Raw genomic sequence first — 18,515 nt, 5'->3', positions numbered from 1 at the left:
CCATGTACCTGTCCAGGAGTCTCTTAAAAGACCATATCGTATCCGCCTCCACCAGCAGCCCATTCTACACACTCACCACTCTCTGCGTAAAAAAAGTTACCCGACATCTCCTCTGTACCTACTTCCAAGCACCTTAAAACTGTGCCCTCTCGTGCTAGCCATTTCAGCCCTGGGAAAAAGCCTCTGACCATCCACACGATCAATGCCTCTCATCATCTTATATATCTCTATTAGGTCACCTCTCATCCTCTGTCGCTCCAAGGAAAAAAGGCCAGGTTCACTCAATCTATTCTCATAAGGCATGTTCCCCAATCCAGGCAACATCCTTGTAAATCTCCTCTGCACCCTATGGTTTCCACATCCTTCCTATAGTGAGGCAACCAGAACCGAGCACAGTACTCCACCTGGGTCCTATATAGCTACAACATTACCTCTCCGCTCCTAAACTCAATCCCACAAATGATGAAGGCCAATACACCGTATGCTTTCTTATCCACAGAGTCAACCTACGCAGCAGCTTTGAGTGTCCTATGGACTCAGACCCCAAGATCCCTCTGATCCTCCACACTGCCAAGAGTCTTACCATTAATACCATATCCTGCCATCATATCTGACCTACCAAAATAAACCACCTCACACTTACCTGGGTTGAACTCTATTTGTCAGTTGTGTTCATTTCTGGTTGCCTCATTATAGGAAGGATGTGGAAGCTTGAGAAAGGGTGCAGGGTGCTGCCTGGATTAGAGAACATATCTCATGTGGAAAGGAAGAGAGAGCAAGGGCTTCATTCTTTGAAGCGAAGGAGGATGAGAGGTGTGTAAGACAGAGTGGCCAGCCATCACCTTTCCCCTAGATTGGCAATGGCTACAACGAAGGTGTACAATTTTAACGTGTTTGGAGAAAAGTATGGTGGGAATGTCAGAAATAGACTTTTTACAGCAATGGTGGGTTCATGGTACATGCTGCCGGGGGTGATGATAGAGGAAGATACATTTGGGAAATTAAAGATATTTCTAGATTATTAGCATATGGATGAAAGAAAACTGGAGGACTAAATGGGAAGGCGTTAGCTTAATCTTGGAGTAAGTTAAAGATAGACACAAAATCATGGACTGAAGGGTCTGTACTGTGCTGTAGTGTTTTACGTAAGGGTTATGTAATTTTTACAATAAATTATTTTTAAATCGATTATCTTCTGCTCAACAATAGTCCTGTCAGTTTCAAAACCATTACTTTCTGTGTTACTAAATCGGTGTAACTGAAGACTTCTTCAACACGAGTAAAAGCACAAAGCATACTTTAAAAGTGGGACGCAACCTGGCCTTTACATTTTACCCTAAACCCCAGGCACCGCCGCACAACAGCGGCAGCCTTGCCCCCGGTCTTATTATAGGAGCTGCGGCTGGGACGTAAATTCAAGATAGCATACGGCTTGAACCTACACAACCTATGCATGTTAAAACCTAAATCTATCGGTTTCACCCAGTAGTTACCCAAATCTCCGCAAGTTAAATCAGACAGGGGTAAAGAGCAGTACCCCAGCCGCTCCCTTCACCAACAGGAAGCTAGCCAGGAAGTCCCGCCCAGATGGCTGACGTGCCCATCTGATTGGTGATTACTGTGGCGTCCGTGTAAATGTTTCGATTCCGATTGGCCACGGTCGGTGTCATTCAGCCGTACGGCTCAGGCCGGTGCAAGTTGAAGTTGGGTTGGGGGCCAGTGTCCCTGTGTGATCGCTGATGACCAGGTGTGATGGTGAACGCAATTCCATGATGTACACTGTGACTTAATTTTAATCCGATTGCTGACTGTTTACATCATCTACAGTAACATGGCGAAGGCGCTTCATTTTGGTAGTGTTACCATATCAAAGTGATTCGCGACCCAACTCTAGGACACTTGTCACTTGCTTGGTCACAGAGGTAAGTTTAAACAAGCCTCTCGAAGAGTTCAAATAAATAGTGGAAAGTCTAGAGTTTGTGACCTTAATGCAGGGTTTCGAAACGAAATGTCGACAATTAATTTTCCCTACAAACTCTGTTCCTTCAGCAAATTGTTTGTTATTCTATCTCACCTGCGACCCTCTCACCTTCCTGTAGCCTCAAGAAATGTCATAGTCACTTTATTAATCCCGGGGAAAATTGGTTTTCGTTACAGTTGCTCCATAAATAATAAATAGTAATAGAACCATAAATAGTTAAATAGTAATATGTAAATTATGCAGTAAATTATGAAATAAGTCCAGGACCAGCCTTTTGGCTCAGGATGTCTGACCCGCCAAGGGAGGAGTTGTAAAGTTTGATGGCCACAGGCAGGAATGACTTCCTATGACGCTCTGTGTTGCATCTCAGTGGAATGAGTCTCTGGCTGAATGTACTCCTGTGCCCAACCAGTACATTATGTAGTGGATGGGAGACATTGTCCAAGATAACGTGCAACTTGGACAGCATCCTCTTTTCAGACACCACTGTGAGAGAGTCCAGTTCCATCCCCACAACATCACTGGCCTTACGAATGAGTTTGTTGATTCTGCTGGTGTCTGCCACCCTCAGCCTGCTGCCCCAGCACACAACAGCAAACATGATAGCACTGGCCACCACAGACTCGTACACTTCGCCACACTACAGAGCAGTGAATAGCCTGACTATGAAGTGACAATTGTATTTCAATTTAGTATACAATAAAACCGATTATTTGAAGTACCTAGGGTTTGCTAGCGCAGACTGGCTGATATTCTAAATTGTCGGATTTAATTCCTTTTAAAATCCCTAAAACACCTTTAACTCCTCCTTTCTCGTAGTTGTTATAGGGCACTATATTAAATTTCGAGAGATTCTTGTAAATTTAATGAGATTACGAGAAACGGAGTTGGAAGGCAGCTTCAAAACCAGTTGAGTTGAAGAGGACGCCACAGATCTTACCTGATGGTTCAAGTGCTGAACCTTTAGAATTGCCGAATTGTAAGGTGTGGATTATCAGAGTTGTACTGTACTGTATTTTCTATTTTGGGAAGTTTCCTTTGCATTCTTACTGGACGTACAGTGTTGGTCACTGTGCTGAGCTACTTCAATGTTTGTGTTGTGAAACCCATTCAGGCCTAAGGTAAATATTCACTCAATTGATCTGAGTATTAAAAAAAGTACCATATGTCTAAAGTTCAAAGTAAAATTTATTATCAGAGCACATACATGTCACCACATACAACCCTGAGATTCTTCTTCTATGGGCATACTTGGCAAATCTATAGGAACAGTAACTGTAAACAATAGACAACAAACTGTGCAAGTGCAGAGTTGACAACCAGCATGAAATTACAAGATAAAAGAGTCCTTGAATGAAGTTATCCTCCTTTGTTCAAGAGCCAGGAGGCTGAGGGGTAGTGATTGATCTTGAACCTGGTGGTGTGAGTCCTGAGGTACCTGTACCTTCGACCTCATGGCAGCAGTGACAAAAGAGCATGGCCTGGGTGGTGAGGATCTTTGATGATGGATGCTGCTTTTCTTCGGTAATGTTTCATGTAGATGTGCTCAATGGTTGGGAGGGTTTTACCTGTGCTGTACTGGGTTGAATCTACTGCATTTTCTAGGGTTTTCTGCTCAAAGGCATTAGTGTTCCCATATCAGGCCGTAATGCAGCCAGTCAGCACACTTTCCACCACAAATCTATGGCAATCTGCTAAGGTTTTTGATGATACACAGATTCCGGGAGAGGTAGAGGCACTGTTGTGTTTTCTTCTCAAATATATTTACGTGGTGGGTCCAGGACGTGTCCTCTGAGATAGTGACACCCAGGAATTTAAAGTTATTGATCCTCTTCACCTTCGATCCTCCGATGATTACTGGGTCATGGACCTCTGGTTTCCCTCTCCTGAAGTCTACAGGAAGCTTCCTTCGCCTTGGTCTTATGAACATTGATTTAGATGTTGCTATTACACCACGCAGCCAAATGTTCTATCTTGCTCCTATAGGTTGTTACCTAATTGTGATTTACCACTCTTGTACATTGAACTGTTAGGAAAAATGTACTAATGTAGCCCAGTGTACCTCATGATTTTTTTGTTTCTAGTATTCTTTTGAGGATAGCCTAGTTTTCACATGTAATCTCTACAAAGCACCAGCTCAATCTGTTAACTTATCATAATTAATGCTGCATTTTTTTTTGCAAATACTGATTCAATTGGCTTTTAAATGGTCATGTTCCTGTGACCCATTTGCTATAATAATATAACTCTGCGAGTGATCGAATTCTGAAGCTAAAGTATGTTATACAAGCAAACACACGAAATCCTGGGAGTACTCAGCAGGCCAGGCAGCATCTATGGAAAAGAGTACAGTCAAGAGTACAGTACAGTTTCGGACCAAAACCCTTCAGAAGGACCGGAGGAAAAAAGATGAGTAGCTTTAAAAGGTGGGGGGGAGGGGAGAGAAACACAAGGTGATAGATGAATCCGGGAAGGTGGGGGGGGGGAATAAAATAAAGAGGAGGGAAGAGATACAGAGCTGGAGAAAGGGGAATCTGTTAAGAGAAGACAGAGGTCATGGAAAAAAGAAAAGGGGGGAAGAGGGAGGCGATTCGAGGAGATGAAGTGAGAGGGAAAAGGGGATGGGGAATGGTGAAGGGGGGGGGGAGACATTACCGGAAGTTCGAGAAATTGATGTTCATGTCATCGGCTTGGCTACCAATCAACTTTCCAGCTCTTTACTTCAGCCTCCCCCTCCTAGTTTCACCTAACCCCTTGTCCACATCCCTTCCCCACCCTTTAACTCTACTCCTCGTCCTTTTTTTTCCCCCAGCCCTGCTGAGGGGTATTGGCCCAAAACATTGATTGTCCTCTTTTCCATAGATGCTGCCCGGCCTGCTGAGTTCCTCCAGTACTTAGTGTGGGTTTCCAGCATCTCTTGTATGTTTTACTATATGTATTTGTATTCTTACTCCTTTGCAGGGATGGACGTTCAGCAGGAGGAGAAGCTTTCTCAGCTGGTGGAGGATCTCACCACCTCAGGACAGCAAACGCTAAATCCAGAACAGATGAGGGAACTGAAGAAAATCTGCAAGTATGTATATTGCTGGGTTACAGTGTTTGCTGGAGAAGTATATTTTGCTGGGCAGCATAATGGTGTCTGCAATTTCTAGCATTATGAGCTCCTGTATAACAAAATCATACAACCACAGAAATATACACCTCTAAATAGGCATTTCCAGCCCGCCTCTTCCTTGCCAAGTTTGATGAGCTATCTCCACTAATCACATTTGCCCGTATATCCCTTAACTCTTTCCTATCTAAGCCCCTGCAAAGTAGTGTAGCAGTTAGCATTATTGCACTACAGCATCAGCAATTACTGCTTGAGGTTCGAATCCCTGCTGCTGTTTGTAAGGCATGTGTACATTTTTCCCATGTCCGTGTGGGTTTCTTCTGGGTGCTTTGGTTTGCTCCCACAGTCCAAAGACGTAGGTTTATGGTCAGTAAGTTGTGGGCGTGCTATATTGCCGCTGGAAGTATAGCGACAGCTGCGGGCTACACCAAGCACAATAGTCTCTGATTTGATTTGATGCAAATGATCATAGGCCTATCTAAGCACCTCATTGATGTTGCTGTTGTACTGCACTTCGGAGAAGTCCGGTCACCTTGGCTGTCCTTTTAGTGTACAGACAAAGACTAAAGACTGCAGCACCAGTGGTGAGGATCACAAAGGTATGGTCAAGAGAGGCAGAGGAGTGGTTATAGTTCTGCTTTGAATTGGTGGACTATACAATATTCAGGGATTCCTCTTTGAATCTAAATGAATATGACAGTTGTCGCTGACATCATCAAGACGTGTGGATGAGTGTGTTCCAACGAGAACCAACTGGACATGCCTCCTCATCTCTGTTCTAAAGGGACGTCCTTTTATTCTGAAGCTGTGCCCACTGGTCCTGTACTCTCCCACTATTGGAAAAATCCTCTGCATATCCTCCCTGTCTAGGCTGTTCAATATCGAAAGGCTTCAGTAGGCTCAGGGACATCAAATGCTCCTCATCTGATAACAATTACTGTGAATAAATGGCACAATGAGAGACAGAAAAGTAAATGCATTGAAGCATAAAGTATAGCTACACATGTAAAGAGAGAAAAATAGAGAAATTGTGAAATTCAACATATAATTTTCCTCAATGTAACAGAATAGGAAGTTCAGAATGGTAGAATCTCCTGTGTTTGTTTATAAAGAATTAAAGTGACAGGCCACTGGAGGTGTTCTACAATACAGTCACTTGCTCTGTGTTTAGTTTCTCCAGAGTAATGGAGATGTCATTAAGTGCAATGCACTAAAGTGGAGCAAATGAATTTCTTCTTTTCCCTTCCCAACATCGAGGGGTTCAACTAATCCTTCCTAGGTGAAATGGTAATTCATTAGCACTTCCTAAAATGTACTATATCACATTCAGTGCTTGTGGTTTCTTCACCACCACACTGGAAAATCAAAATGCAGTTTGGATGACTACTTTGCAGAGCACTTCCCAATATAATTGTCAAGAACATGCTGAGCTTCCAGTCACCTGCCACTTTAATTCCTCATCTTGCTCTTACTCTGACCTCTGACGAGAGAGATTGGTGAGGGTAGGGCAGTGGATGTTGTCTACACCGATTTTAGGAAGGCACTCGATAAAATCACTCATGGGAGGGTAATCCAGAAGAATTGGCTGTTTGGATTCAGTGCTGGCTTGCACATAGACGACAGAGGGGAGTGGTTGAAGGGACTTATTTGAGCAGGAGGTCTGTAATTAGCGGTGTTCCACAGGGATCTGTGCTGGGACCTTGGCTGTTTGTGATGTATGTAAATGACCTGGATGAAAATGTAGATGGGTGGGTAAGTTTGCAGATGATGCCAAGGTTAGTGGAGTTGTGGATAGTGTAGAAGACTGGCAAGGAATAGAGTGTGATATTGATCAGTTGCAGATATGGGCAGAGAAATAGCAGTTGGAGTTTAACCAGATAAATGTGAGCTGTTGCGCCTTGGTAGGGCAAATACAAGGAGCCAGTGAACTGTTAAGGGCAGTGTTGCTGAGCAGAGAGATCTTGGGATCCAAGTTCCTAGCTCTTTGAAAGTGGCTACACAGGTCGATAAGGTGGTGAAGAAGGCTTATGGAATGCTTGCTCTTTTTAGTCGAGGCATTGAGTTCAAATGTCAGGAGGTTATGTTGCAACTTCATAAAACTCTGGTTAGGCCACATCTGGAGTATTGCATACAGTTCTGGTCACCCCACTATAGGAAGGATGTTGAGGTTTTGGAGAGGGTGCAGAAGGGGTTTACCAGAAGGCTGCCTGGTTCAGAGGGCATTTGCTGTCACGAGAGGCTGGATAAACTTTTGTTGTTTCTGGAGTGTTGGAGGCTGGGAGGGGTGGGGAGAGCTGGTAGAGGTTTATAAGATTTATGAGAGGCATGGATTGAGTGGATAGAGAGTATCTGTTTCACAGGGTTGAAATGTCTAATACCAGAGAGCATGCATTGAAGGTGAAAGGGGGATGTGAGGGCTGAGTCTTTACTCGGAGAGTTGTGGGTGCCTGGGATACACTGCCTCGTGTGGTGGTGGAGGCAAATGCATTGGAGATGTTTGGATAGGCACATGGATGTAAAGAATATGGAGGGATATGGACATGGTGTAGGTAGGAGGGATTAGTGTTTGGGTGGTTTTGATTTGCTTTTTAGCTGGGTCAGCTCAACATTGTGGGTTGAGTGGCCTGTTCCTGTGCTGTACTGTTCTATGTTTTGTACCAAGGCACGTAATTAAAATGCATGTACATTTTGCAGGTCATCTGAGGAGTGTGTCAAGCATGCATACCATTTAATTATGAGACAATTAAATCAAGAGCACTCAGAGATTCGGCTGTCTGCCTTCCAAATAGCGAATGAACTTTTTGTGCGTTCAAGTCAGTTTCGGTTACTGCTCGTTTCGAACTTCCAGGAATTCTTGGAACTAACTATAGAAAATGATTATGAGCAACCTCTGCCTCCACCAAAAGAAGCAGCTCAGAAATTGAAGAAAATGGCAATTAAAGCTGTTCAGGAGTGGCAGGACAAATACGGAAATGCTTACAAGAAACTCTCCCTGGGCTATCATTTCCTGAAGCAGGTTAAAAAGGTGAGTACTTCTTGCCTGCTATTAATGTGTCCTTGCTTTCGTGCTTTAAATATTGGAGAACTATTTAATTATTTGTTAAAATAGGAAGCAGAAGCATTTATTTGTAAAATGCATTTTAATTTTAGTGTAATGATGTGGTGGTGATTTACGAGTGGACTTGAGAGCTCTGTCAGTGTGGTAAATTGAAGGACAATGAGAAACTGGCTATTTTGAATTAAAAAAAAACAGATGCTGGAAATACTCAGCAGGTCAGGCAGAGGGAAATAGAAACAATATGACACTTAGATTTGTGGTGCAGACTAGAGAAGTGGTTCAGATTTGCTAATCTCCACTGATCTATCTAGAGAAGATGTATATAGAAGGAGAGCTGATGAATTTGCTCATTAATGGGATGGAGGATAGGAGAGGGTGTGGGAGAAGGGAATGTTGGAACTGGTGAGATACAGAACACTAGGGTTGCTGAAAAATTGAAATAAAAGAGAGTGCTGGAAATACTAAGCAGGCTGTCAGTGTCTGGAGAGAGAAGGGAGGAAAAAAGATAAGAATGAGTTGCTCCTTCTTTGAAGCTGGGCAGTTCTAACATAGATTGTAAGGGCTAGTTATCTGAAATTGATGAATCTTGAGGAAATTGACAATAATGAGTTGACAGATGAGATGCTATTCTATTAGATCATGGTAAACTTCACTGGAATCGCATAAGAAATAGGAAGGAGCAAGTGGGATTGGAATGGAGAATTACAACTCAAAATCACTCTTTCAGAGTAACTAAAGGTGGTAATTGAAAATGAGTTCCCCTGATGTTAAGGAAACCACATTGTTAACATTGAAGACTGCATAGATTTGGAAGAAGTGCTGGTTAATCTCAACTTTACCTGGAAGGGCTGTTTTGGCCACTAGTTGGTTGGGAGGGAAGAGGTTAAATTGCAGGTGTTGCATCTCCTGCAGTTTTGTGTGGAAGAGGAGTAAGTTGAGAAGTGCTGGTGGAGATGGAAGAGTGAAGCATGGAGCTATGAATGGAAAAGTCCCTTTGGTATGCTGAAAGGGATTGGAATGGAAACATGTTTGGTGGCATCACTTTGAAGGTGGTAAAAATTACTCAGGATGACCCCATTGAATGTGAGGGCTGAATCCAACATGAAGGCTGTGAATCCTACCCTAACTTAGAGGGCAGAGTGCAGAAAGTGGAAGAGAAGTGCTTGAGAGCCTTGCCATCTATGATAGAGGGGAAGCCTCTGTTAAGGCAAGTGGAAGACCTCTCGGAAGCACTGGTGTGGAAAGTGATAATGGTTTCGTATCCCTATTTATGGTAAAGTTAAAGCTAGTTGCCCTTAATCATCAGTGGCATTACTCATTTCTGAATCCCTCACCAACAACCACCTAAGTACTTCAGCTGGCCAAAAACTCAATGGGGCCTTATACTATGCTGTGACTACAAATGCAGATGAGAGACTGGGTATTCTGCAGTGACTGACTGACCTTTCGACATACCACTGTCTTTCCACCATCGATGTGTCCTAAGTGAGGAATGCAATGGAAGACAGTTCACTTGCTGTATGAGGGCAGCTCCAATAACACTTGAAGACTAACACCACCTAGGACAAAGCAGCAATTCATCCTCTACCACCTTGCAATATAGCCAGAGCATAGGCCATCTGTGTAATTAATACCCTGTGGCGTCACCTCCTTGAGAAGTGAACTCCAGCACCAAGACCTATAAAGGCACCAAGCATGTTGGATCACCACCGTCTGTGGTTCCTCTCCAAGCAGCGTGGCATTCCAATTGGGAAATGTATTTTTGTTCCTTCCTTTCTTGCCAGATTGTTTTCTTTTTCTCTCCACAACTTCATTGTAGACATTGGACAAGCACAATTTGTGAAAATGATTCACCACTATCTTTTCAAAGGCAGTTATGTGTGGGTAATAAATAAAATATATCTCTTCTATATGTAGGTGGATTTCCAGGATATTCGTGCTAGAACTCAAGCTGAGAGAAAACGTGAAGAAGAGAGATTGAAAAGACAGGAGAATATTAATAATGTCAGAGTGAAGAGAGTGGAAGAAGAAATGAAAGGTCTGCTACTAATTTCATTAGCTTTTGATTTTGTAGCATTCAATGATAGTTGCACATGGAAAACCAAATTTATGTCAAAAAAATAATTGAAATGCTCCATTTCCCACATTAAATGTACTTAAGCCATTCAGGTTACAATGATTATTTAACTCTTAACTTTAACAATGTTACTTAATTTTAGAAAAATTTCTGGTGTTTCAGTTTGGTGGTTTAAAGTTAATTACAGTGTTGTGTAAATTGCAGCAGTTAAATGATTAATTTTTGTCCTCGTAACAATAATACATTCAGTGGCCATTTATTGGGTACATCTGTACACCTCGTTAATGCAAATACCTAATCAGCCGGTCATGTGGCAGCAACTCAATGCATGAAAACATGATCAGTTGTTCAGACGAACATTAGAACTGAGGAGAAATCTGATCTAAGTGATTTTGGCTGTAGAATGATAGTTGGTGTCAGATACAGTGAAACTGCTGATCTGCTGGGATTTTCACACACAACAGTCTCTAGAGTTTACAGATAATGGTGCAAAAAAACAAACACAAAAAAAATCCAGTGAGCGGCCGTTCTGTGGGTGAAAATGCCTTGCAATGAGAGCGGTCAGAGGAGAATGGCTAGACTGGTTCAAGCTGACAGGAAGGTGTCACTATCTCAAATGACCATGTGTTCCAACAGTTGTGTGCAGAAGAACATCTCTGAACACAGACCATGTTGAACTTTGATCGTGGTGGGCTAGCAGCAGAAGACCACATCAGGCTCAATCCTCTATCTGATAAAGTGGCCACTCAGTGTATATTTTGTATCAGGTTAGCATGGCTAAATCCTGAGATGAAAGAGGATGTCGGTGGATTGAAGGGTGTTTAGTTATGGAAGAGATCGGATAGGGTGAGCTTGCATCCCCTGCAGCAAAGGTGGCTGAGGAGTGACCTGATAGAGGAACATAAATTATGAATGGCATAGATAGGGTATGTAGTCCAGATCATTTTCCTTTGGCAAACCCATCATTAACAAAAGGCCATACACATAAGGTGAGAGGAAGGAAATATAAAGGAGAATTGAAGGTGATTTTCATTACACAGTGTGGCTGGTATCTGGAATATATTGCCAAACTAAGAGGTAGAAATTAGATACAACTACTACACTGAAGATGCATTTAGACAGGCATTTAAATAGGCTTGAATGTGGGCCAAGCTAATTTTTTGTTGAATAAAGCTTGAACAAACACGATAGGTTGAAAATACAGTGTTCAATATTTTCTTTAATTCTGGTGTTCAGCCATCTTTTTCCAGCTATTTTAGTGGTGTGTCATTTGGTGACCTTTTGTTCTTGGAACGGTTTTGCTCTGAGATGCTGCTGGCTGTTCCTTTTTTATCTCTAATCTTGTCCATTCTGCATTCAAAACAGAAATGTCAGAAGAAGTTCAGAACACTTTGACGGAACTGGAAGAGTGCTTCAAATTGCTGCTGCCTCATCTTTCCGAGTTCAGCTTTAGTGATGTAGGTTCTGAGTGCAAACCAGGACCGGCCGATAAAATGGATAATGGCAGCTCTACAACCATCAGGCAGAGAGATGACCACCGGTGTACCAGCAATCATAGTGACGATGAGCAGCCTTGCAGCAGTAAGGACCTGGCCCCACTGCCTCAGGTGAACATACCTCCTGCAGACCAGGAATCCGATGAAGAGCTGGATGACTTTAGTCAAAATGAAGAAGGTGAAAGTGAGCAACTTGAAGACAATGAAGAAACCTTTATCAGGAGTCATGGGCTTCTTTCACATAAATATTCTCTTGACTTAGAAATTAATGAGGGTGTGTATTTATTGCATTATTAACCATTATTTATAGTAAAATTCTGATAATGCAGCATCTGTTTGTTTGGAAGTCCTGATATTCTGGCACCTGGCTCCTTCATTAGTCTGGAATGTGAGCCAGAGGTCCAGAGAGCAAGTGGGGTGAGAGTCAGAAACAAGGATCCAGGATGCAGCTAGGACCAGCGTGTGTCGTCTGTGAGCTGGGTGTGAGGCCAGAGTTATAGTTGTGGTCTGGAACACCCAGAGCCCGAATTGCCTGGAGGTATGCAGTTGGAGATAGCTTCAGGAGAGCTTGTATATCTTGCACTTCCTTTAAATTCAGACATTTAACTGTAAATTTTATTTTAGTATTGTAAACAAATTTAAAAAATAATAAACTGCAAGTGTATTTTGGGGGTTATTAGGAGTAGTATTGAATAATCCTGAAAATGGGCTACTCCAGCAATACCGATGTTCTAGGGTTTCACTATAGTTTAATAGTTTAGTAACACATCAGTAACTTTTTTCACAAAGAAATCTTTTACTAAATGATGGAAATTCTGCGGCATTTTTCATTCAATTATATCATAGATTTACTATCACACAGGAAGAGATTAATTTCACCTTTTAAGTTTCAGGTTCATACTTGTGAGGTAAAGAAAAATCAATTGACATACTGGCTAAGAATGCATATCATGTGTGCTGTTTTAAAATTTGCTGCTTTGGAACAGTGAACGTGGGATGTGGGACTGCAGTCTGAGGAGAAAAATGGTAAAGGGCCTATCTTGTGAAATTGGGAGAAAAAGTATTACTTTAAAAGATGAATTGAGGAGTGCAGAAATGCTGCAGGTAGATTTGATCGTCATTCCCAGGAGCATCGCTGCTTGATTTTTTTAGTGTTGAGAGTGTCATTTTAGCAGTCTGTACCTCATTAAGTTATGAATGGCAGTCACAGAGCATTTCACTTCTTACGCAGATTATTTTGTTTCCTTGTGATCCAAGTCCAGTATGTTGTCACATACACAAGTACATGTGTACACAGTCATAATGAAAAACATGCTTGTAGCAACACACACAAAATACTGGAGGAACTCAGCAGGCTAGGCAGCATCAATGGGGAAAAAAAAAGTACTGTTGACGCTTCGGGCTGAAACCCTTCGGCAGGATACTTCGATTTCGGCCCGAAACGTCGACTGTACTTTTTTTCCATTGGTGCTGCCTGGCTTGCTGAATTCCTCCAGCATTTTGTGTGTTGCTCTGATTTCCAGCACCTGCAGATTTTTCTCTTGTTTGTGATTGAACTTGCAACACTATTCCCAAGAGAAACCACATTTTACCAGACACAGCACAGTTATAACAAAAAGACCTTCAATTTTTGTGCAAAATGATAGGTGTGGTCATAATATTGCTACGGGCACGTGACCAAGTGGTTAAAGGCGTTCGACTAGCGATCTGAAGGTCGTGAGTTCGAGCCCCAGCTGAGGCAGAGTGTTGTGTCCTTGAGCAAGGCACTTAATCACACATTGCTCTGCGATGACACTGGTGCCAAGCTGTATGGGTCCTAATGCCCTTCTCTTGGACAACATCGGTGTAATGGAGAGGGGAGACTTGCAGCATGGGCAACTGCCAGGCTTCTATACAACCTTGCCCAGGTGTGCGCCCTGGAGAGTGAAGACTTTCCAGGCGCAGATCCATGGTCTCGCAAGACTAATGGACGCCTTTAATGTTGCTACACTCTGTTGATTAGGGTTGTGCTGGTTGGTTAAAGAACTGAAGGGAAGTAGCTGTTCTTTAACTAACCAGCACAACCTGGTGGTGTGGGACTTCAGGCTTCTGTATATCTTTGATGGATGTTGCTTTCTTGAGGAAGCATCTTGTGTGAGTACTACCAGTGGTGGGGAGATGTGCCCGTAATTGTATTTTTAATTGTATTCCTTAGATTTTCTGATTATAATGCTAAAATATGAACTAAAATACTAGTTTCGTGTATCAGTACTTAAAGTATATTTAACAACTCTTCCTTGTAAGTTAAGGCAATTTGGCGGTAATGCACCATTAAGCTGGATGCCGACCGCCGTAAAACAAGATACAGACAGATAAGTTAAGGCAATATCTTGCAGACAAATTTAAACTCAAAATAGTACTCAACCTTGGTCTTGCGTCAAGCTAGCGGAGGTTCAAGTTGGTGAAGGACAAACGGGGAAGGGATGTGAAAGATATTTATTTACATAGAGCTACTGCAATATTTTAACCAAATAGTCTGTGAGCCAGGACCACAAATTTAGGCCACCGGTACCATCTGGGGGGAATAATTCTTATAGTGATTTTTGGCAAGGTATACACCCCTAGTGCTAGAAAATATGTGATAGCACTGCAGTGGTGGTAGCTTTCTGTGATCCCATGGTGCTTTGCCTATGATAAGGTGAATTATGCCAGGTACCTGTCCCCTTACTTTGCTCAGATGATGAACCTCCCAGAGGAGAATCCTTCTGTGTATGAGGCCTTCAAGACAGGCCTTAGTGCAGCTGTCAAGTAACAACCCCTTTGGGCAGATCCCTGTGAACCAGGCTATTGAAGCCACAGTGAACAAAGACTCACAGACTCCTGGAGGCACATCACAGTTCAGCCTGAACACTGGAGCTATCCAGTGTTACTACATAACAGCTGAGCACCACAGTGCATTCCTGGGACAGTTAAGGGAGATGGTGCAAGGCAACAAATCAGAGCTTTGTCATGCGGAGCTACAGCAGCCAAGAATCCAGAAAGATGAGGAAGCAGTTTCAGCAGTGGTTAGCCTCGTACATGAATAGGTCAACCTATTTGCCGAGAAGCGGAACCTCATTAGCATCTCTATGGCAAAGGCAGCCCCCAAGGACATTGCCTCTGACCTGATGAAGGCATATGAGATTGTGAGCAATGCTATGCAGCCTTCAAGGATGAGAGACTAGAGGAAGACCCACCAGCAAAGAAATTCCATGACCCAATGAAAACCAACAAGCTGAAAACATTCAGTGATATGTGTAAGAAGAGAGAAGTGAAATCAAATGGGAGGGTGATCATCTTGAAAGCAGACAGATCTTTGTTTAGACACAACGTAGTGATGGCACAAGGGCGCAATCTATGTATGGAGGATATTGTTTCTCATCCCCTTGGACCATTGGCCTGGGTCCTGTCCACACCAGAAGGATTGCTGAGAAAGACAAATAAAGCTATTTTAGCCACAATCTTGCAGAAAAGTGTAGCAGTAGAAGAGCAACTCCCAGAAAACTTTGCTACAGTGGTTGATGGAATGAACTTGGTCCAAAGAGTGAAAGGTGATCAAGTTACTTTCAGAGATGTTGCCACAACAATTCTGGGTATGGCTCTGAGGGAAGGCAGTCAGAGTAGCGGAATAGATGTTGTGTTCGACACGTACAAGGAGAACTTCATCAAGAATAGTGAAAGATCTCTAGGGGTGAAGAGACTGGTCATGAGTTGCAAGGTATCATAGGCACACAGATGGTGAGGCAGTGGAGGAGCTTCTGACCAAAGTCAGTAACAAAAGTAGTCTCATTAGCTTCATAGTCCATGAATGGAGGAAGGCGGAGTACAGAGCAAAGTTACAGGAGAAGGTTCTGTATGCAACTGTGAATGACAAATGTTACAGAATCACATCTCAAGACAGTGAGGAGGTGTCAGGTCTTCAGTGTCAACAAGAAGAAGCAGATGACCGCCTACTTCTCCATGCTGCCCATGCCACAAGAGAGCGATACCAATCTGTAGTGATCTGCTCAGAAGACACAGATGTCTTTATCATGTCTTTAGAATTTTGTGACAAGATTGAGGCCCCATTGTTCCAGAAGTGTGACACTAGAACCCGTACAAGGCTTGTAGACATCAGGAAGGTTGTTGCAACTGTTGGCAAAGAGGTTTGTAGGTCTCTGATCGGGTTGCACACATATACAGGATGTGACACTAAGTGCTTTTGCAGGCAAAGGGAAGACAAGTGCCCTAAAACTTCTGACCAGCAACAGGGAAACTCAGGACACATTCTTAGAAGGGTCCTGACGAAGGGTCTCGGCCTGAAACGTCGACTGCACCTCTTCCTACAGATGCTGCCTGGCCTGCTGCGTTCACCAGCAACTTTGATGTGTGTTGCTACACATTCTTAGAGTTGGGTCAGGAATGGGACCTCTCCCCAGAACTGATGGACAAACTGGAGGCATTTACATGTCTCCTGTATGCCCCAAAAGCATCGACCACCAAGGTCAATGAGCTCAGATGTCACCTTTTCTGTGCCAAAAAAGGTGAAATCGAAAGTTATCAACTCCCACCATGCAAGGACTGCTTAACAAAACATGCACAGCCAGCCAACTACCAGGCTGGTATATGGAGAAGATGTTTGGAGAGGACCCACAAGTGCCAAGCACACACAAAGCTACCACTGGTGCAAAGCTATCACATATTTTCTAACTCTAGAGATGTATACCTTGCCAAAAATCACTATGAGCATTATTCCCCTCAGATGGTACTGACCAACCCTACTGACTCATGGACTAAAAGACCAAAATTCTTGGCTCTATAATAAACTGTTGGATTGCAGATCTCGGATTATCCTGTACTCTTCAGATGCATATAATATGCTTGGAGTTTAATCTCTGCTGCTACCTGTCTAGAATTTCCACATTCTCCTGTGGCCACATGAGATTCTCTTGGGCTCTCCATTTTCATCTCAAGTGCCAAAAAAGTGCAAATAGGTAGATTAATTGCCTACTATAAATTTCTTTCTGGGTGGGGGAGGAATTTGATTGGATTTTGGTAGGATTAGTGTTGGTGGGGCAAATGGTCTATTTCTATGCCTTACAATTCTAAATGATTTATATGCTGATATTGTGTGTCTCAATCATTTATTTATATTTCTAAATGTACAATAAAGTTAATTTGAAAGGAATTGTACCCATTTAGGATAATCTATGTGTTTCTATGGCAGGTTTAAAGATAGAAGAAGATGAAGACAATAGTGCTATAATTAACAATATAAAGGATTTGCAAAGACTAATTACTAATAAATATTTGCCAACTGTACGGTACTGGATCCAGGTATGAATAATCCTTATCGTGTAACTACAGCATGGTTATTAGTTTTGTGTAAAGAAGCCTCCTGAGTTGCCATACCTATGTATGGTATGATCAATGAGGTTTCAGGGCCTATCGTGTTCCAGCTTCCTGCCAGCAAAGTAAAATTTACAAGTTGCATGTCTAGTTTTATGCCACCAGAATGTTACTTATTTAAAAAAGCTTTTCTCAAAGGATTTGAGAAAGGACTTTTTTTTTGGTCTGAATGCTGCCTTTCAGTGACATCATCCAAAAACACTCAACTCCCACGTTTTATGTTGACAGCGGATTGTTCCTATTGACTCTTCCCCTGTCACTGCAATGTTAAGTAACATACATAAAAGTTGCTGGTGAACGCAGCAGGCCAGGCAGCATCTCTAGGAAGAGGTACAGTCGATGTTTCAGGCCGAGAACCTTCGTCAGGACTAACTGAAGGAAGAGTTAGTAAGAGATTTGAAAGTAGGAGGGGGAGGGGGAGATCCAAAATGATAGGAGAAGACAGGAGGGGGAGGGATGGAGCCAAGAGCTGGACAGGTGATTGGCAAAAGGGATACGAGAGGATCATGGGACAGGAGGCCCGGGGAGAAAGACAAGCGGGGGGGGGGGAACCTAGAGGATGGGCAAGGGGTATAGTGAGAGGGACAGAGGGAGAAAAAGGAGAGAGAGAAAAAGAATGTGTGTATATAAATAATGAATGGGGTACGAGGGGGAGGTGGGGCATTAGCGGAAGTTTGAGAAGTCAATGTTCATGAGCAGAAGTTTCCTCCAGCTTTATGGACAAAGTCTTTGATCTTTAACCCCACTACTATCTCCATGTTTTAACCACTGACTCCATTGGTCTCCCTGTCCAAACCTGGATCAACCTTTCACATTTTAATCATCCATTTTCTCCCACTCTTTGCCCTTGGCTTCTCACATAAGTAAAATGGGGTTAAATATAAGCTTGAGGAGCAGCAACTTGTCTTCCAACTAGGCACATCCTTGCCATCTGGATGCAAAATTGTTTAATAGTTTCCGTTCATGACCGTTCGCTACATTTTTCTTTTTATGTTAAATCTCTGGCATCCACAGAAATTTCCATTTGATAACTTCAGATAATCATTCAACTTCTCTAATTTATCCCTCCTGCAGACCAGTATTGTGCTTTTTGACTTTCCCTGTTACCTCCCTCTGTACGTAGTGCTATCATCACTTTTTTGACATTTAATTTTCATGCTCTCCTTTCTATGCTGGATCTCCACCTTCATTTTCCTCCTCTATCTACTAAACTCCTGCCCACCCCAGCACACACCTGCCTGTCACCCTCTGACGTTTCCCAGCTCTGGTCAAAAATGACTGATCTCAATCATTAACTCTGTTTTTTATCTCCAGTGATACTATATGATCTGAAGAGAAATTTCATAAGACATAGGAGCAGAAATAGGCCATGGAAACATCCTTTC

General features: G+C 42.7%; 1 protein-coding gene across 2 annotated transcripts in view; it reads left to right on the top strand.

Moving 5' to 3' along the window:
• Positions 1-1,687: 1,687 nt before the first annotated feature.
• Positions 1,688-18,515, top strand: part of uvssa (UV-stimulated scaffold protein A) — a 255,985-nt gene continuing 239,157 nt past the window's right edge. Inside the window, exons 1-6 of one of the 2 annotated variants that reach the window (XM_063047028.1) lie at positions 1,688-1,922; positions 4,943-5,054; positions 7,788-8,118; positions 10,069-10,189; positions 11,594-11,998; positions 16,949-17,058. In XM_063047028.1, the coding sequence (XP_062903098.1) occupies positions 4,945-5,054; positions 7,788-8,118; positions 10,069-10,189; positions 11,594-11,998; positions 16,949-17,058 (1,077 nt within the window). In that variant the 5' untranslated portion in view covers positions 1,688-1,922; positions 4,943-4,944. The remainder of the gene's footprint in view (positions 1,923-4,942; positions 5,055-7,787; positions 8,119-10,068; positions 10,190-11,593; positions 11,999-16,948; positions 17,059-18,515) is intronic. The other variant, XM_063047029.1, reaches the window with a different exon arrangement.

This window comes from Mobula hypostoma, chromosome 4 (genome assembly GCF_963921235.1).
Source record: "Mobula hypostoma chromosome 4, sMobHyp1.1, whole genome shotgun sequence".
Lineage (NCBI taxonomy): Eukaryota > Metazoa > Chordata > Chondrichthyes > Myliobatiformes > Myliobatidae > Mobula > Mobula hypostoma.
Note: the sequence above shows the minus strand (reverse complement) of the source record. Positions and strands in the feature narration are given on the sequence as shown.